The 21,169-nt window shown below is 32.1% G+C and overlaps 4 protein-coding genes across 4 annotated transcripts; all 4 read left to right on the forward strand.

Annotated features, from left to right (window-relative positions):
- The first annotated feature begins 3,649 nt into the window (after positions 1-3,649).
- On the forward strand, positions 3,650-4,593 carry LOC112502158 (heavy metal-associated isoprenylated plant protein 9-like). Its single transcript, XM_025105989.1, has 4 exons — positions 3,650-3,673; positions 3,776-3,878; positions 3,958-4,233; positions 4,310-4,593. Exons 1-4 carry the CDS (start codon positions 3,650-3,652, stop codon positions 4,591-4,593), a joined length of 687 nt encoding a protein of 228 aa, XP_024961757.1.
- A 1,343-nt stretch (positions 4,594-5,936) lies between these two features.
- On the forward strand, positions 5,937-6,606 carry LOC112502172 (heavy metal-associated isoprenylated plant protein 28). Its single transcript, XM_025106014.1, has 2 exons — positions 5,937-6,071; positions 6,165-6,606. The coding sequence occupies exons 1-2, from the start codon at positions 5,945-5,947 to the stop codon at positions 6,434-6,436; spliced, it is 399 nt and encodes a 132-aa protein (XP_024961782.1). The 5' UTR covers positions 5,937-5,944; the 3' UTR covers positions 6,437-6,606.
- A 4,553-nt stretch (positions 6,607-11,159) lies between these two features.
- Positions 11,160-12,668, forward strand: LOC112502160 (caffeic acid 3-O-methyltransferase). Its single transcript, XM_025105991.1, has 4 exons — positions 11,160-11,623; positions 11,713-12,023; positions 12,102-12,166; positions 12,242-12,668. The coding sequence occupies exons 1-4, from the start codon at positions 11,229-11,231 to the stop codon at positions 12,536-12,538; spliced, it is 1,068 nt and encodes a 355-aa protein (XP_024961759.1). The 5' UTR covers positions 11,160-11,228; the 3' UTR covers positions 12,539-12,668.
- Positions 12,669-19,444: 6,776 nt separating this feature from the next.
- On the forward strand, positions 19,445-20,675 carry LOC112502169. Its single transcript, XM_025106010.1, has one exon. The coding sequence runs from the start codon at positions 19,613-19,615 to the stop codon at positions 20,420-20,422; it is 810 nt and encodes a 269-aa protein (XP_024961778.1). The 5' UTR covers positions 19,445-19,612; the 3' UTR covers positions 20,423-20,675.
- Positions 20,676-21,169: the final 494 nt, after the last annotated feature.

Consider the following 21,169-nt stretch of genomic DNA (forward strand, 5'->3'; position numbering starts at 1 on the left):
ATCAACAAAAGTCAACTATTGTCATTCTGACCCAACCTAAAGTAAAACTTCGTATCTGAGCATCTTAATATGTCTCAAACAACTCTATTTGACCCATCATTAATATCCACATGGGTCAAAACGTGTCAAAAGTCGACCATTGGTCAACTCAGTCAACCCCGACTAATTTTATTCAAACCACATGACTAAAACTCGACAACGGCTTAAAACATCATAATAAACATTTTATGATCTTATAAATCAAACTCTCTAATTTAAGGTGTCTCTATAATTGATTAACTCGGAAATACGACACTTTAATCTCAATATTAAATTATCAAAAATAATTTAAGAAATCTCTCAGTACTATGTCTGATAACAACTCTTAACGTCGATTTATCCTTTTAACAACTAAATGAAACATATGTTTCATATTAAGATGTCTTAGACAATTGATAAAATCAAATTCCGACAACTAAGAGAACATTTATTAAATTACTAATCAATTTAATAAACCACTTAGGAAAAGATTAATTAATCACTATTAATTCTCTAAAATAAATTAATATGTTAATTAAATAACATACTTTTTTTTTAAAATTAAATTAATTAAACAATATAACTTATACAATATAATAAAATGAAATAATATACTAATTGGTTAGATTTGACATGGTTAAATTAATTACCCAAATACACTCAAAATGTTACATGGACTAAATCTTAAAGTCCAAAAGATAAAACAACCCATAATACAAGTAAAGCCCAGGAAAAAACGGCCCAGATGACCACATCAAGCTAGGGGTGCTCACGGCCCGGGTTGATCGGTTTGGAACCGTTTTAACAACCCAACCCAACCCAATGTTGGCGGTTTGAAAATTTTCAACCCAACCCAAACAAAAGTTCAACCCAACCTAACCCATTCGGGTTGATCGGGTTATATTTAAACAATATAAAATCACATAAAAATAAAGGAAATTTTTCTTTGAAATACGACCGACCATTCAAGATAATATGCAAGTTCATCAAATATTTAGATATTACAGTAAAAATGTTTAAACCAAATGATAATACATCAATCAACAACAATAGTTTTAGACGTTTTCAACCCCGATGCTTTCGCTTTCTTGACGTTGAGGTTGGTCATGTCATGATTGTCATCTACAATTCAAAGCTAAAGTTAAGGTCGGGTTCATCGGGTTGTCGGGTTGGTCGGGTTTTTTTGGGCCTGACCTGATTCCAACCAATAAGGTCGGGTTGGCTAATGTTTTTATCGATCATGTATCGGGTTACCTCGGGTTGGTTTTTTTTTTCAAAAATTGGGGTTGGGTTGGTCGGGTTCATCGGGTTTTTGAGCACCCTTACATCAAGCCCAGATGGCTCCTACAATCCCCCAACGGCACCGGTGACCGGAAAACGGCCCCTTGCCCTCGATTCTTCATCGTTTTCGATGATTCTTTTTCTTAAAACTCTAGAAAATGATTTTCCTTAACCATAGGAACAAAAATCAACGAAAACCATCAGGTATTGAGTCTCATACGCTCGTTTAAAAGTATTATCTTAAAACCACTCGAAAACCAGTAAAAAAACTCAAAATCGAACATTTAAAACTAAAATGTGAGACATAAGGCTACTAAGATTTCATAGAGGATCTAAAAACGAAGCCAACCATATAAAGAACTCGATATTTAGTTGAGTATTTTACCTCCAATCGTCAATAAACGGAGCTTTTCGAATTCAAACTTCAACCTCCGATTTCTCTTTCGAAACCCAATGAAACTTAGGTTTTCTTGAAGCAAAAGTGTAGATAAAAGTGTTGGTTACATGTATCTGTTCTTTTTTTGTCTTAATAGTTGAAAATTAGAACTGATATAAAGCTTCAAAGGAGAGGTCGTTTTCGCGTTTCTGAATTTGCAGATCTGATGTATATTTACAAAACAGGTCATTCTGGTTTGGACCTGTTAACATCTGACCCAACCCCTTAAGTTTCATAAAAATGCATTCGGCCCCCTGACTCTATTACTTTTGACATCTTTACACATTTCACCCCTAATATGACATTTTCCTTCATTTTTAATCTGATTTTCAAATATGTTTATACTTTATTATTATTATTTTTTTCAATAAAATAAAACATATTTTATTTTATTTTCCTTGTTCTTTTTGCTTTCTAATTTATTTGGTTACCTCATTTTGGGGTGTCACAATATTTATTATGGGAAAATGATTAAAAGAACAGGTTAAAGCAGCCTGGTGGATGAAGATGAGCAAATCAAGATGGAGATTTCAAGTTTGAAACCTTTCAACAGAAGACCTGGACATGCTTTGGTGAGCATTTTGGATAAATAGGAAATGACAATTTTAAATGCAGTCTTGAATCTTTTTATTATAACTGGTTAACATTATCCACTGATAACCACTATTAGTTGTTTTTAGCAACCAACTGTGGACAATTTTGTTCTTATTAAAAGATATCTATCTCAAGTCTTGACTATTACAACATATGACAAACTTTTTGGGGGTATTGATTGATTCATCAGTCGTAGTACTCTTTTAATGTTTAAATGGAATGGGTGGTGAGCATTAACTTGCCAAAAAGGCAATAACCACCTCTACAAGAAATATCTTGATCATTGCATCAAAGTATCAGCAAAAAGAGAGAAAAGAATGGAAGGGAAAGAAGAAAGAAAGAAAACCATTGTTAGAAAAGGAGAGGACAAAAAAAAAAGAAAGAAGATGCTAATAAAAGAGTAAATATAAGATCTGGTGGTTAAGAGATAACCATATTTTCATTCTCTCTAATTGATTGGTCTGGATCCTTTAATTTATTCTGAAAATTTTAACTTAAAAAAGTGGTTTGCAATTAGTCAATTTTCCATGAAAATAGACGTATTTGATGGTAACAACATTCATAACCACTTTAAACATAGAGGTCATTCGCCGTCATTATGGTATATAAGATTATCTAAAAAGAGAATGTTGGGAGGGGAATTAGTATTCCAATTGGTCATCAAATCTAAGTAGATAAAACCTTCTTACCAATCCTATTCCTACCACACAAGAAAAAGATGACTAGATAAATTTCTAGCTTCACCAAATAGATAATTGTTTCAAAAAGTAAAACTTCCAGTTCCAGGATGATGATCATGAAAAGAGATGCTCAACTAGCTGGCTGCACCAGTTATCTGTACATTCATAAAATTGTATGCAGAATCAAAATTTCATAACTCATAACATCAAAAGTTGAAACAAAAAAAGAAAAAGAAAGTAAAGTTGGAATTTACTCAACAATGACGAGGTAGAAAATTTCTAGTTTTATAATTGTCAATAAACAAGATTTTGTTAGATCCTGTTGCAGTTTAAGCCAATTATAAGACACCTACCCTTCATTCACTTTCTCCATAAATTTGTCTAGCAAAGCTTATAACCACAAAATATTGAATTTTTATACATAGGAGTAGTGGTGGCTCTGCATGTGCTCTGCCATCTCAGCCTTTGCCTTTATACCATAATAATATCCCTGCCCTGCCATCATTTTGATTCTCAACATTCTTTCAAATTATATATATATATATATATATATATGTATCCTGTTTTCTCTTGCTAGCTCGCTCTATCTTTTACTCCTTCTCTGTAAGTGTGCGGTAACTGAAACTGTCTATCAAGGACAATGTGGGGTGAACAGCAGAAAGCAGTTAGTACCATGCATGATCTTGTTATAGTACTAATAAAGGAGATTACTGATTAATGTTTGAATTCCAATTGTAGTTAATGTGAGTTAATTTGTTTTCAGCAGGAATCAGAACCAAAGGCAGTACCCTCTCCAATGGTATTATCTGTTGATTTGCATTGTATTGGATGTGCCAAAAAGATTGAGAAATCCCTTTTGCAAATTAGAGGTATGTAATAGCTGTTATATAATCAAACACACATTTTGATTATCAGTAAGTGATGGAGCATGCATGTATGTATTTATAGGAGTTGCTGGAGTGAAGGTAGACATGGTGAAGAATCAAGTGACAGTAAAAGGAGTGGTAGAGCCAGAAGCAGTTTGTAACAAGATAATGGAGAAAATAAAGACAAGTGCCAAGGTTTTGTCCCCAGTTCCTGTTCCTGATCCTGATCCTGATCCTGATCCTGAAAAAGTAGTCGATTCTGATCATGGATGCAGTAGTCATGATGTTGAATTGAACGTGAACATGCACTGTGAAGCTTGTGCCCAACAACTGAGGCGCAAGATCCTAAAGATGAAAGGTATAGATGTTGAACAAGTTAATTAATAATAATTATTATTATTATTGTGTTGATGGATGTTATGAATTGATTACAGGGGTGAGTAAAGTGGAGACAGAAGTAAGGTGTGGTAAAGTGAGGGTGATGGGAACTATGGATGGTAAGAAACTGGTGGAATACGTGTATAGGCGCACCAAAAAGCAAGCCAAAATTGTGCCACACCCTCAGCCTCACAAGGCTAAAGAAGAAGGAGAAGTAGTAGAGAAAGAAGATGAGAAGGATGGTGATGAAGAAAGAATGATGCCTGCAGTTAATTACTTGATGATGCCAGCTCCACAACTCTTCTCAGATGAGAATCCTAATGCATGTTGCATATCTTAATTAATTATTAATTCAACAACACGGCTTGACCCTTGATTCTAATTAATACACCTACATTTGTAATTGTATAAACACAGAATAATTAATTAAATTCATATTCATTCTGTAAACTTTAGTAATGCAATATATATATATGTTCACACTTCATTTTTGCCCACACTTGCCTTTTTTTTTTCATTTTTAATTCAAGTAGTAAAATGTTGTCTTAGACTTTATTAATCTTGATTAGTCTAGTATAGTACGTTGTATTTCATGGGTCAACCGGAGATGAATCACCTTCTTTTCCTAGTTTTGAATCAAGAACTAAAGACTTATTTTCGTTATTCCATACATTTCCGCATAGTATTAAATTTGATATTTTACCATTTTCTGCAAACTTTGATGATCGTAAATACTTTACATGTCTTAATTTGTGATTAAATATGCAATTCCAAAGAATTAGCTTTGTGTTTTAGTTAACACGCACTTGAGCTTAATGACTTATTAATTAACATGCATTTAATCCAATATAATTTTTTAAGAAGATTAACATCGTTTGTGCATGCACTAATAAAAATATAATGATAACAAGGGAATCATATATATATATATATATATATATATATATTCATGTTTTTATTCTCAAATAGTGCATCACAACCGATCATAATAGCGATATCTATCTATGCATGCCCTATATATATACATGTCACTTCACTTGTTATTCAAAGACCACATGAATATGTATTCAAATTTAAAGTCAATTTTTTAACAAGTTCAACAATCTTCATGTCAGTGGATATAATCGAGTATTTAATTAGGACAACTTTACAAGTAAATCATCCTATTGCCATTTTCATATGACCATTTAAAAGAAATCATATATAACAAGCTTTATATAAAATACTAATAAAATATTTTTCAAAAGTGTCATATAAAAATACTAATATAGAGTGCGATTTACTTTTGAAGTACTATTAGGTTGGCTACCTTTGTACCAAGGTTGTTGTAACGTCACTGTCACTGTCACTGTATATATAGTTGTTGATCCTATAAACTTAAGAACCCATTAATTACTCTAGGTGCATTTCTTAAAAGATATATTTTATGTGGAAAGGGCAAGTGAAATGCTAAGTGATTGGTAACATCACATGGGGAGCAATTGCAATTGCAATTGCATGCATCTAATTAAGCAAGCCTTATCTACTATAATATACACATCAAAAGTATCATACATGACACATCTTTCCACTCACTTACAACTGAAAAGTAAAAAGTCTATGTTGGATCTCAGGAATTGGCATGCTACCTTACTCATCCATCATATATATCTACACATTCAGACTACTTCATCAACCAAGTTAATAATAACATGGAGGATCTTCAACTAGTCCCAGTCATGGCCAAGGATGTGGAGGCACAATTTGTAGAGATCATGGTGCCACTCTATTCTTATGGTTGTGGCAAGAAAATCAAGAAAGCTTTGGCCCATTTTAAAGGTATGCGTGTGCGCGCGCGCACACACACACACATATATATAGTATAATTTGAATTTATTCTTTAAATCATTTTAACAAATGATATATGATCAGGTATTTATTCGGTCAATGTGGATCACAATCAACAAAAGGTGACAGTATGGGGCATTTGCAACAAGAAAGAGGTGTTATCCACCATTAGAGCTAAGAGGAAAGGAGCTCGTTTCTGGAACATGCCGAAAGACAATGACATCCAATCACACACCGCACCATCCTCACCCTTGCTTTGTCCTTCGCCTCTTACCATCATTAAGAGACGTCCATCTTTGTCGCTCAATTGGAGAGCAGCATGGAAGAAGGTCTTCAATAGATCCAATTCCTTCTAAATCAATTGTCCCAACCCCCTCCCCCACTTTTTTGCTTTAATGTTAATGTTAATGTTATTGTTACTGCTATGTACTACTAGTAATATTGTAGGACAATGGATTATATGAAGATGCAAGTGTTATTTTGAATTTTGGGCGTGTTGTCATCAATAAATTGGTTTTTTCTTCCTTTTTTTTACCTTTAGTCTTAATGTTTCTTATTTTACGAGTGTGTATTAATTATTGTATGTTAATAATTTGAATAAATTTCTAACACAAGAATTTTAATTGACAATGAGTGAAAAAGCATTGGATATAAATGGAAGTCATGTTTGTTAGTGAATAAATGCAAGACAGTTTATACAAGGAATAACTATTTCAAAAAACAAAGAGAACATAATTAGACGATGGGCTTACTTATTTATTTTTACCTTCATATATTTTGGTTTGTAATTTATGCTACACAAAATATAAATACATTTGGTTTGCATAACTAAAACAATAAATTTTCTTTTCTAATCATAAAAGAGGGAAAAAAATGGAAGAAGAAAAATAAATGAAAGTGAAAAGAACAACAACATTTACTACTTAAAGATTTATATATTGAATCTTTTGGAAGAGTTTGTATATTGAAAATTTCATGTTAGAGTTTTAAAGGAAAGAGATATGATGGGATTAAATTAAAACAAAACAAAACAAAAGCTGTTAGTACAAGGACATCTGTTGTAAAAAATATGAAAAAAAAAGGAGGTGTTGTGTAGTAAGTTAATTGAAGATGCAAAAAATGGTGCTTATAGAAGTTGAGGGACCTATAAAGTAATTATTTGAGGAAAACAGAAATTGAAAACAAGGGTCTGTGCCTCTACTTTTTAAAGGATATGAAGATTTATTCTTTTTAAAGGAGGTCCAACTGAGTTTCTACTAGTGAAAAGAAAGTGCAAACATGCAACGGTAGTGGATGATATATATGTTTTAAGGTTTGGAAGTATTGAAATGAAAGGGTTAGTTTGTGTTGGTAAAATGAAAGTAATTGTGAGTGGAAGTGCGAGGAAACGGGTAACAGGAATGATATTTAAAAAGGAAGGGATTGGAGAAAAGAAGTTGTAAAGGCATTGCTGTTGTTACAAAATGAGTAATTAATTAATTGATTCATGTTCAAATAATTAATTGTATTGGTGTGGTGGATGGAGTTAATGAGTTGTAGTAATTAAGGATGCCATGCCATGCCATGCAGTAAGAAATAAATATGGTAGTGATGTTTTAGATGTAGAAGTTATATCATCATGTCCAAAATATTGGCTACTTATTGTCATTCATTATGAGAGATATATGTTTTTGAAGCAAGTTAGTAGTTAGTTATTGAAAAAAGAAAATGTAGATAAATTGGAAGACACAGACACCACCAAACGTCTTGAATTTATATTAAAAAATAAAAATAAAATAGTCATTAATAATTAAAGGTTTTTGGTATTGACTTGAGTTGCAATATATTATAATGTGATTGAAAATGTCAATACCTACTACTACTATCACAAACAAACAAATTAAAGGTCAATATATCCTGCATACTTTTTCTTCATTCATTTTATATTTTCAAAAAAATCAAATTGTATACATCCCTATTTACAATTTAACAAATCTATATTTCTTAATTTATCTTTCAAAATGTCAGTCCAACAAGCGATATGGATGCTTAAAAAATAAATAAATAAATAAATAAATTATAATCACAAGTTGGAAATTGGAAATTGGAAATAATATAGCCACGGTAGTAGGTAAGAAAGAGACTCCACCAAATTTTATTTAACTTGTATATATATGCTTTTATATATAAATATAACAAAACACAAAACTATTTTTAAATATTAAAACCTTTTATTTACTTTTTTTATAATTACGTGATGTTTGAAACAATACCACATAATTAATTTATAATATAAAGTCATCAGATCATTTACATTACATGTAATAAGGTTTAACCCCACCAATACCAATTACCAATTACCAATTACTAATTTCCAAATACCAATTTCCAATTACCAAGTGAAGGGTCATAATCTCCATACCTAATCAATCAAATGAAAGCCCACCAACAGTACCATCCATCTTTCAATTTGTTTGTTTGTTTGTTTTCAAAGCAACATTCCCCATTTTTTTTTTTTTTTTATGTATATATTATATACGCATATTTGCTTAACCAAGACATGTCCTTAATTAATTAAACTAAATTAACGGTTAATTATCAATTAATGACCATTTTTAGATGGATTATACCACATGATCAACTTTTTTTCTTTCCAAAATTGTTTACCCATTTTGCTAATATATTCACTATACAACATCATTTTCTTGGATCAAATTTTAAAGTTCCTCAAAGTAATTAACAAAGCATTTATTCTCCAAAATTTCGCAAAAAGTACTTTCTTGTTTGTTTGTTTGTGTGTGTTCGTTAGGTGTTGATCATAACGGCGTATGACTCTGCGCCCTAGAAAGTATGATTCATGATCTTCTAGAACTCTGGCTAACGCATCTTCAATCCACAATAGAAAAACATTCAAACAAAGAGTTGATACTAAAATCTATTTATATACTAAAAATCATATTTTGTATTATATTAATAAAATAATATATCCGTTTCATTATACACTATTGTATGAAAGAATAAGAATAATAAAATACAAACTATTTATTTTATTGTTATAAACATATTTTAATGGTTAATTCAAAGATTAAAACATAAAATAAATAAATCATTAAATACAATATTAAAATAGCATCCATATATGATTTTAGAAGACATTTGGAGGCGGATGCCAGGGTTGGAAAAGAAGAAATCTCCTGCCCACCATTATCATATAAATTTCCAACTTTTTTTCTTCTCAATTCCTTTTGAATTTATAACACAAAGAATACATATCACTCCTTCATTTGAAGGTTTATGGCTTATTATATTTTGTATAAATTGTTGATTCTAATTTTCTATCTACATACTAAATATTATGGCATAGCTTTTTAATGAAAAAAGTATAAATTAAAAGTTTTTTAAACAATTTTCTTCCCTCAAGATAATAAACTTGCAATGTACATCAATCACAAAATGTCCTTATTAGTTTTTTTAATAAATAAATAAATATCTTATCTTATTATTTTATAAGAGCATCTTTAACAGATTCTTTAAAATAGAGACTATAAAACTTCTTTTTATCATTATTTTTTAAGTTTTCTACCAAGTTTAAAGAATTCTCTTAAACTTGATGTGAGAAGATAGGTGATTTTTCTATTTATTCTTATAAATGGGATTGAATTATTGTTATTTTATATATAAAAAAAAAGATGGATTTGAATAGTAATTAAAATTATATAATAACTTGATTAATATTGAAATATCTAAACTAAAGAAATTACAAAGGATTTGTTAAAGATTTTCTAAAAAAGTGTATTTGGTTCTCTATTTTAAAAGGATTTTCAAAAAGATTCTTTATAAAAAAAATGTATTTTTGTTTTCTATTTTAAAGAAATTATAGAAGATCTGTTAAAGATTATCTAAAACTTTACGTTTTACCATATTTGTTTTTATTTTGTTATTTTTGGATGCATTTTTACATGGTCTTCTAAAAAAAATAAAGAAAGAAAAGCATATGCTCTTGAAACTTTTAAGAGGTAAAAGAAAATAAATGATAATTCTTTTAAGATGTAAAAGAAAATAAATGATAATTCTTGGATAGCTTAGTAAAATCACTCACAATTTAACATCATCGATCAAAACGAATATGAATATATATATATATATATATATATGGAAAAAATGAGTCTCATGAAAATTTGTTATTTCTTTGTAAGAAGACACAAATAAAAAACCGTTTTTTATTTCCATCATTAATTTATTTTCTTTTCTTCCAAATATGAGAAGATAGCAATTAATGATTTTCAAACAGGTTTATTATATATGTTTGTAATTAGGGGTGCTTACGGGTTGGGTTGATCGGGTTGAAAACATTTGAACAACTCAATCCAATGCTTGCGGTTGAAAAATCTTAACCCAACCCAACCCGAACCAAAGTGCAATCCAACCTAACCCAACTCGTACGGGTTGGTCGGGTTAGTCGGGTTGATACTTTGGTACATTAAAATATTCTTCTAACCTATAATATGTTATTTCCCTATTCATAATTATTTTTTTCATCATCAACCATTTGATACAACTTATCCATATTTCTTACGTATATCACATTCAATTAATTTTCTCAATTTACATATATATGTTCACAGTTATTGAACATATATATATGAATGAGTTATATAAAGATGTGAATAGATTAAAAATATGTGTATACGAATAGCATACATGATAGTATAATTGTCTAATGTACTAATATAAATTCAACAATCATATTAAATCCAAGAAATAAAAGGATATCGGGTTCATCGGGTTGGGTTTGGTTCAAATAATAGTAACCCGATATCAACCTAATACCTATGGTTTGACAATTTTACAACTCGATTAGACATCGGGTTGCTTCGAATTGAGTTATTTCGTGTTGGGTTGTGTTAGATTAATCGGATTCGTCAGGTTTTTGAGCACCCCTATTTGTAATTATGCCTCTTAAATTAATATGTAAATGAAAAGGTAAAAGCAACAAGTGGTGGTTTGGGTCCATGGTGATTGGTAAGGTGTACCAACCTATAATTCCTTCACCCGCTATATATATACAAAGCTTGCCCACTATCTCCTCAACCCAACCTTCTTTTCCAATTTCATCCATTCATTATATTCAAGAATTTAACCACAACTGATTTACAAATTGAAACTGAAATGGCTTCCCAAAATCAGCAAGAGGAGGAAGCTTTCCTGTTTGCGATGCAATTGGCAAGCGCCTCCGTCTTACCCATGGTCTTGAAATCTGCCATCGACTTGGATTTGCTTGAGACGATTGCCAAAGCCGGCCCCGGTGCTTATGTGTCTCCGGCAGACCTGGCTGCTCAGCTCCCAAAGGCAGACAACCCGGAGGCAGCCGTGATGCTGGACAGGATCTGCCGCTTATTGGCTAGCTATTCTGTGCTGAGTTGTAGTCTGAAGAAGGTAGGTGATGATGTTGAGCGTCTCTATGGTCTTGCTCCCGTCTGCAAATTCTTGGTAAAGAACGAAGATGGTGTTTCCATGGCACCACTCTTGCTGATGAACCAGGATAAGGTTCTTATGGAGAGCTGGTAATTTTCATTTCATTTCTTCTCTACTAGATATCTTGCCTTGCTAGCTAAGTATTATTGATTGATTCTATTTATATATATATATATAGGTATCATCTGAAAGATGCAGTGTTGGATGGTGGAATTCCATTCAACAAGGCATATGGCATGAGTGCTTTTGAGTATCATGGGAAGGATCCAAGATTCAACAAGGTTTTCAACAGCGGTATGTTTAATCACTCCACCATGACCATGAAGAAGATCTTGGATGTGTATGATGGTTTTAATGGAGTGAGCAGCCTTGTGGATGTTGGTGGTGGCACCGGTGCCAGTCTCAGTATGATCCTCTCTAAACACCCTTCAATCAAGGGTATCAATTTTGATTTGCCACACGTCATTGAAGATGCAACCACTTATCCTGGTATATATATATATATTGTCTTTATTTTTATTTTTGTCAATATTTGATTTTAATTTAACATGGATTGGGTTTATGCAGGTATTGAGCATGTTGGTGGAGACATGTTTAAAAGCGTGCCAGAAGGAGATGCCATTTTCATGAAGGTAGCGTATATATGTAGAGAGATGGGGTAAATTAATTAGAAAAAATTAATAGGATTAATTTGGGTTTGGTTTCAGTGGATCTGCCATGATTGGAGTGATGCACACTGCGTGAAATTTCTGAAGAACTGCTATAAAGCACTCCCTGAGAATGGAAAAGTGATAGTAGCGGAATGCATTCTTCCAGAGACTCCTGACTCGAGCCTTGCGACACAAAACGTGGTGCACATCGACGTCATCATGTTGGCTCACAACCCCGGTGGCAAAGAGAGGACCCAGAAAGAATTCGAGGCATTGGCCAAGTCTGCCGGCTTTAAGGGCTTCCGCAAGGCCTGCTGTGCACTCAACACCTGGGTTATGGAGTTTACCAAATAATTTTTGTGATGACTATAAATATAAATATAAATATAAATATATGGTCATTATTTTTTTCTGATACAAAAACCACTGTTACAGTTGCTTGTGAGTTGAATGAATGAATAAATACAAACATCTTTTCTTCCGTAGATAGCTACTTAAGGAAGGGTCCACTCGTGTTTTGGTTTCATCCCATACCCATTAATCATAAAGTAGAGTCGGTGAGAAATATGGCCCCACCACCACAAGTAACCACCAACTAAACCCACCAAATTGTATTCATATCTTAAATATTCACACAATCTAATTATTAATTTTCATCCCTCATGTCGTTTCTTGAAAACTTTGGATATACTTCAAATAAATTACCAAATCTTCCATCCATGACTTTAATATCTAATTAATTACCAAATCTGTTTTTTAAGCAAAACTAAACATGATTCACGAAAACACAAGGGATTTGAAAACCTATAAAGATTTAGGATTCTTATCACAAATCACCACCCTTTACTTTTCTTCTTGGCTAATATTATGAATCATCATAATGGATTAATGGTAAACGTTTATCATCCAGTAAACGTTTATCTATACTATCTTATTAAGCAAATTTAGTAAAAGTCTTAAAATATTAAATGACCAAAATACCTTTTATACTACATTACCTTACTTTTTCACCCTCTCTTCTCTTCACATACACTCACAACCGATTTTTTTTAAATTATAATTTTAAATTTACACGTTATACCCCTATAATTAATTAATTTACTTTACGTCATTTACTTTTAAATGTTTCATTTTAAACCTTTATCAAACTAACATACATAATCGTATATCAATTAAAACATATTTAAAAAATACATTTTTATTTTAACAAGTTGCACCATTATAATCGTCTCGTTAATACCTTCGAAATGAGTCCAATATTGAATAGTTTTTTACTTAATTATATTATTATATATTATATATACTGTAAAAAAATATTTTTAATATTTACGATTTATACTTTTATAGTTATTTATTTATATATATATATACTATATATTTTGGGGTTGGGCTGTCCAAATTGCACTGTATAATATGTTCTGAATTAATATGTTCTTGAGTTTATTTGAAATATATACACATGTATTAATTCAACCTTAATCTGAGTTTCTGGACAAGAAAGAGGGTAAACAGTTGAAATTTCATTCTAAAACCCATCTTTTTTGGTATTTTCATGGCTTATCATCTGTCAAATTTGTAGTTTTCTTTATTGGTTTTGAGTGTTTATCTTAAAACTCAAGTTTCTTGATTCTTTGCTATTGGTGTAAATCGAACACATTTGTGGAGTCGTCTAAATATGTTGAATTTTAAATATATTGTATTTTAAACTGTCATACAATTTTTTTCATCGATAATCTGTAATTGGAACCATAACTCTTATTTATTCAAATTGTATTAATATGTAAAGACCAAGTGTAACTTATATCATCGTTAAATCTTATCTTATAAAACCAATGGAACTTCAAAATCGTTAAAATTCATGGCTCCCGGCGCATTGCGCAGGTACACAACTAGTCATATAAAAATCATCATTCTCACTTAGCAGATAAGACTCTCAATTTTTATCTTTCCTCTTATCATGTAAGATTTTTGATCATTTTCAAACTCACCCGGTAACGATAATTGACCTGATAAAATATTTAATACTTAATAAACTAACACTTCAGTTTGATTTGTGATCTATGAATGATGATCACATATGTATGCATGTGTTATACAATTTCTTTTACTAAACCAAAGTTTACATCTAATATGATGTTTAATTAATGGTTTAGCTAGGCCCCATTAATTTCTATCATGAGGTGTTGGGTGATATATATATATATATATATATATATATATATATATATATATATATATATATATTCATAGATCTTAGTTCTTCATCTAGTCAACATTTGCGGCTTTAATTGTGAAACATCGGATAAATCCTCGTGTAAGACTCTAAAATGTATGATTTCTAAAATAAATAAACGTTGAGGGTTAAAATTTAAAGATGATTAAAATGTCGATACTCGAAAAATATTATCTTATTGCAATAAATAAAATCAATAAAAAAAGGAAATGAAATATTTTGTATTTAACTGATTTAGGATGAAAATGTAGAAGCGAAAACTAAAGGGATGCCAAAAGTAGAAAATTATTCGGAAATGAATGAGATTTGGGAAATAATTTCCCAAATCACGTTTTTTCATATTCCAAAGCCGATTTGATGCCCTATAAATTCAATTTTTGGCCTGAAATTTCGAGGAATCGTTCCCAAGGGTACAAGGAAGTAAAATCAATTGGAATTTCGGGATTTCATCAAAACTGAGAGAGATGTCGAGTTTGGAGCGACATAGGGTCATTTTGTACAAAAACGACGGCTGGAAGTAAAATACTCAACCAAAATTAGTATATAATATATGATTGTCTTCGTTTTTCAATTATCTTTCCATTGATATAATTTTTGTGGGCTATGGTGGCTTGTACGTCTTTGGGCTAGAAGTTGTTGTGGCGACGGCTCAACGAGATTCGGGTACAAAAACTCAAAATACGAGTTTAATAATGGACCGTAGGGAATGTAAAATTGGGTATGAGTTGGGATTGTTATTATATATAAGATTTTGTAAGAAATTTGGTGAAAAACGGTCGGAAAAAATATCAAATAGAGGTCGTCCACGATAGCCGCACCAGGGGTGCGACAGGGTTGGGTCGGGTGTCGAGTTGGGCCGGGAGGCGCTGGACCAGGTTTTGGGCCCAGGGCCAACTTGTCTCGATCGAGTTCGGTTAGACTCGAGTCATTTTGATAAAATCGATATTTATTAAAAAGATTTAAAACTCATATATTTACTTGGATTAATCGGAAATAAATCAGAATGTTTCGATTAAGTTGTTCAATATTTGGACATCATTATAAAGGGTATTAATTAATTGGGTTCTCACATTTATATTATGAGAAATAATTTAACAACTTATCTCGGGAGTTGTAATTAGATAATTTTGGGATCGGACGTTTTAAAACAAGAATCGTATATAATTAAATATTGGGTTTAATATGTTGTAATTTTTTTGGGCGTGAAATATTCCATGGGGGATACATGACAACGAGGTATGCTTGGGTTGACCCGTTTGACCTTTGAGATGACTTTTTGGGAAAATTCAAGACACTAATTAATGAAATGTAATTATGTGTTATAGGGTATTATTCAAGGGACGATATTTAGTTAAATGGAGCTATTCAGGCGAGTCTTTCACAAGATTTCACTAGGGATATATACATATGTACAAATTATTTTTACATGAATGGTGTGCAAAGTTATATGTATACTTGATGAGGTGTTTAATTGCATGTTATCATTTAAATGTGAATGAATATGGTGTTTCAATTTGTGGTGCAAGCATACTAAATGTTTTCCGGTTATTAACTATAAATCGCATGTCTATGGTTTAGGGTTGGGGTAACATGTGCGTATGGTACATTATCCGAGGTATGGATATCAACTCGATATGTCACATCTTCGGAAGCACGGCCCAAAATGGACGGTTAGTTCTTTGTGAACCTATACGTCCAGGGAATGCCTATGAAATGGCAGGTCCCTACCTTAAGATTTCTTTAATTATGATGTAAGCATTTTGATTTAATTATTGGAGTAATTAATGATGTATACTGGATGATGTAATATTTCATTTGGCGAAAAAAAAATGGGGTGTTACACCTCGCATGGGTATGCAGAAGATAGATATGTAGTTTTCTAACTTTTACAAATAAGCGGCAAACGATTCATATGTGAACTCATGTGATACACATATAAACTATATGTTCATATGTGAACCCGTTAATTAGTTCACATGTGAATTATTTGACTTATTCATATATGAACCCACAGGTTCATATATGAATTTATTAATTATTTATATGTGAATAAGTTAAAATAGTTCATTTGTGAATTATACGAGTTCACATAGGTTTATATTTGAACCCGTTTGCCATCTATTTGTAAAAGTTACGAAATTGCTCTATCTATTTTTTGCATAATCGCAATTTTTTTACCTAAAACCGCAATTATTAATCAATCAAATCCGATCTTGACCATATGAAAGACTATGATCACTTCTTTACTTATTAAATATCGAATATATATATATATATATATATATATATATATATGTTTTGTGTTATGATGTATTATATATTAATATAAATAGAATTTACCGTATAATATTAACATGCATTTTGATCAAATATTATTTACAGTTAAATAAAATATATTTACATAAATACCAAACTTGAGAGATCATTATGTGATAAAAATACTTTAATATAAATGAATGATAAAATACTAAACACTAATTTTGGTGTTACACCATTCACCAACACCAAAATGTTGTAAAAATTGAGTTTGCTTTGAGTGAAATTGTATAAAAATAGGTGTAAGAAATAGGATTTGATGTTGGGTTGTAGATGCCCTTAATAGCAACAAATCACATATAATATCTACTCGGAAATATAAACATAAGTTGCTAAATTTCTGCATAAATATATTCATGAAATCATATACAATCAAGTTTTCAAGTATTATTTAGCGGTTTTCAAAACAAAAACCTTTTGTGCGTTTTGTTTCAAATAAATAAGTGTAGGCATAATGAAACAAAAATTATTAAGATTAGAGCAATGTGAAAGAAAATGTTCCCTATACTATTGATTGTTTCATATTCAATTGATTTGAGACGAACTGAAACAATCCAATAATCTATTTGATATTGAAATTTGACAACCGATTAATTCTAATATGATTATGCATGAGATGTAATATTATGGAACTATCTATCGATCTCAACATAAAGCAGGACGTGACTTATCTTAAGAGTGATTGATTTGAGATTGTACAAGTCCAACAACCTCCGCTTATTATATAATATAGCATACCAATAATTCTTATTTCTCATATTTATACATTTCTTAAAAATAGGACATCTTCCAATGAAATTGAAATGTTCAGGGAGGATAACCAAAATAAGCCTTATAGAACGACCAATAACATTTTCGAAAATCCATATCATATCATAAAACGTCCCAAATCTATCAACATAATAACTAATTCTTTTAAGGATCCAACACCACAAACCAAATCCATAAAAAATACCAAGAAGAATTATTGAACACTTTATAATTCCAATATCGAATTAAGGTAGCAACCTATATCTAATATAGTGATGGTCCAAGGAAACCACAATACCATTAGTAACCAAATCTCTAGTTGTGTATCCGTGCGATACGGCGTGATTCTCTAATTTTTTTAAGCCAAAAGCTCGGACCCTCAATTATATTCCGTACTATATATGTTGTATCCTAAGCTCGCTTAAGATTTTATTTTATGATTTTGTGGTTTTAAATTAGTTAAGCAAAAAAGCTTTTACTTAGTTATCAATTTTATAGTGTATCAGTTTATGATGTGTTATGCGTATTTTAATATAAAAAATACGAAAAACATCCATTACAAAAAAAGGTAAAAGAAAAAACAATATTTGTTCAAGGTAAACCAATTCATTTTGAAACCTTACCAATAAATTTGAGATGTATAAATCAATTATACATTTTCTTGGAGTGATGAAGAATGGAATCAAGAGGAACACATAAAACCGCATCAAGGGAACTTATTCGCTTTTGGACAACTGAAATAAACATTAAATAAAGAATGGAATTATTACTATTTTCAACCAATCTGAATATTCCCGAGTAATTGTAAACAAGGAATTCTTTCTGTTAGCATGGTTCTCTCGAGTTTCGAGTATCATACTTGGAAGAAGAAGAAGAATAAGAAACATAAGTGAGGTGTTAGGTATACCTTGACAGTAGATTTGGTAATCTTACAACCTAAAAACACGAGTCTTCATCAACCAATATGATAAATAAGAAAGAGTCTAAATCCTAATTTTTGGGGGAGTAAAAAGCCCCTTTGACATCTCTTCATCTACAAATAAACAAAAAAAAAAAAAAAGATAGCCATAAAGTTGTACCATTTTAGCAGATAACATAAAAATAAAAATAACGTATAAAGACTAGAACACGAATAAAAGTAGAACCAGCTCCACTAAATTAAAGCTTTGCAGTTGGATTCAAACCAAAATCGTACTTGGATTCAAAATCTTACCCGGATACAAACCAAAATGTCATCTAATCAATTCAAAACCAAATACAATCAAACCTAAATTCAAAATAAAACCAAAAACCTAAACTAAATTGAGAGTTGTAACTACAAATATGTAACCTGAAATTGAAGTGAGAATGGTTATTGCGCTGCTCCATCTTCATTTCGAGAGAAAACAAAGAAGAAAGCTTACGTGGAGATGGATGGGAAACTTGAAGGTGAGGTGAGCTGTGAGATCCTAAAGTTACAATTAGTCATTTCTTGGATATTGAATAGCCATTAGGAGCCGGGTTGCCATTCTTGGAGCGAGAAAAGTCTTGGATACTGAATCGTCAACTTGGGGAAGAGAAGCGGCTATCGAGGAAGACGTTTGAGAGGAAGCGGCCGCATAAACCCTCACAAATAAAACGGTTAGCTTTAATAACTTGTACATCATGTATAAACAATTGTGTTTAAGGCTTAAGAAATTTGGTTTATAAGATAGTATAGATAATGAGTCCATTCCTACTTAAACCCAAAATTTTATTCTATATTAAATAGAAAAAAAAAATGAAAATTCATTCTATTTTTATTACAAAACATCCCCCTCAAACTCAATAAGAAGTTAACAACTAACAAGATGGTATGGGCCGGCCGGCCCTATGAGAGAGAACGCATATATTTTTAGAAACAATTAAACCCGAACCACTTGGTTATCTCATCGACCCGAATAAACCAACCCTGCCCCGTACCGAACGACTTTGAAGCTGTGATGATAAGGATGAATCATACATGTCCGTGGCCGTGAAAACGTGTGATTCTGGTGGCAGATGGGGTACCGTTTGTGAACCAATCGCCTATTCTAATCCTTATACAATCACCCCTTCATCTGATGGCTATCTTCATCTTCATCTTCATCTTCAATTTATAATACCACCACATGTCTCTGCCACCGCAGCCGCCTCCACCATCACTCCACAAAACCCTTCCCAAGTCTTTCTCCGACTTCATCTTCTCTCTCTTCACCCTCTATGCCTCTTCCCCCAAACTGACTTCCACTTACAATCATCATCGCCGTTTCTCTAGGTTCCCCGTTATTCCCTTGACCAAGACCTCCATCCATCATTTTGCTACCCCACAATCCCTCTCCGATTGGCTCCGCCCCCGTCTACCCTCCGATTCATTCGCCGCTTGGGGAACCAGACCCGGCACCAAGAACATCCATAACCTATGGCTCGAGCTCTATGAAGGAGAAACCTCTCTTGCCGACTCTACCCCTCCTCTCCGTACGGTCCAAGTTGTCGTGGTTCGCGTTAGGGATGATAAAAATCGAATCTTGATCGAATCACATCAAGAATTGTCGAACGGTGACGTAAGGAACCGCTCCAGACCTCTATCCGAGAAAATGAAGCCTGGGGAGACCGTAGAAGAAGCTGTTGCCAGAGCAGTCAAGGAAGAACTGGGTTCAATTATAACCGCATCTTGTCTTCATGATGACATTTTGAAAATTATACCGGATTCTTATTCGAGTAAGGTGGAGGAGAAGGTGTCTGTTTCATACCCTGGACTGCCAGCTTGTTATGTTTTACATACGGTAGATGCCATGGTTGATGGTTTGCCCGATTCTGGTTTTTGCACCATAGAAGATGAAAAGAAGCAACTTCTTGATGATAAGGAAGAGGCTGAAGGAGCAGTTTCCTGTACGAAGCATTACTGGAAATGGGTTGATTCTAATACTGTTTCATTTTGATTTTTACATGTACGGGTGGAGGTGAGTTTGAGCTCTCCGTTCCTTCCGAATCTTGTGCATATTAAGTGAGTGTTAGAATCATGGAAAGAAGCTGTCTGGATGCTTAAAGTTGATCTTTTGTGAACTTGATAATACAAAGATGTATAGTGCTGAGTTGTTTGCTATTGACATAAAGTTACAGATTGCTAAGTTGTTTGTTTTGCTGTATCATCTTGTTGTTACACATGTACATAAAACTTAAGTAGTTTTCGTTTGTTGTGATCTCTAATGCACTAATGCAGACAGAATACTGTGGCATCGTTCAGAGTAGAAGCAATTTTTTAAACGAATAGATATGCTGAGGCAGCAACACAGTAAATCGAAGCTTTATGTCATGTTTCTTGAGTGCTCATCAACAGTACAAGTCTAGTGTTGAATACTTGATCAAGTGTCAGAGCATCTGTAATATGACATAATGCAATGTGAAACCTAAAAGATTTCATCTAATATGGTTTCCTTCTGCTGTTAGCTGATGTTTATAGCCATTAGAGTTTCCAATGAACTGTCTGTAGTTCAGATTACACCATAAGTTAGCAGGACATGATAGTTGAATAATATAGCATCCAGGTGGAGAAAAATAGCAGATATTTACACGCATGGTTGAGGTTTTTTTTTTTGCATTAGCATAGTGACAACTAACAAGTAAGAATAGTTATGTTCCTTCAAGTAGATGAGGATTACTTTAACACACTCTGCATGCATGATATC

This window comes from Cynara cardunculus, unplaced genomic scaffold (assembly GCF_001531365.2).
Source record: "Cynara cardunculus var. scolymus isolate 2C unplaced genomic scaffold, CcrdV1 Un_Scaffold_1001, whole genome shotgun sequence".
NCBI lineage: Eukaryota > Viridiplantae > Streptophyta > Magnoliopsida > Asterales > Asteraceae > Cynara > Cynara cardunculus.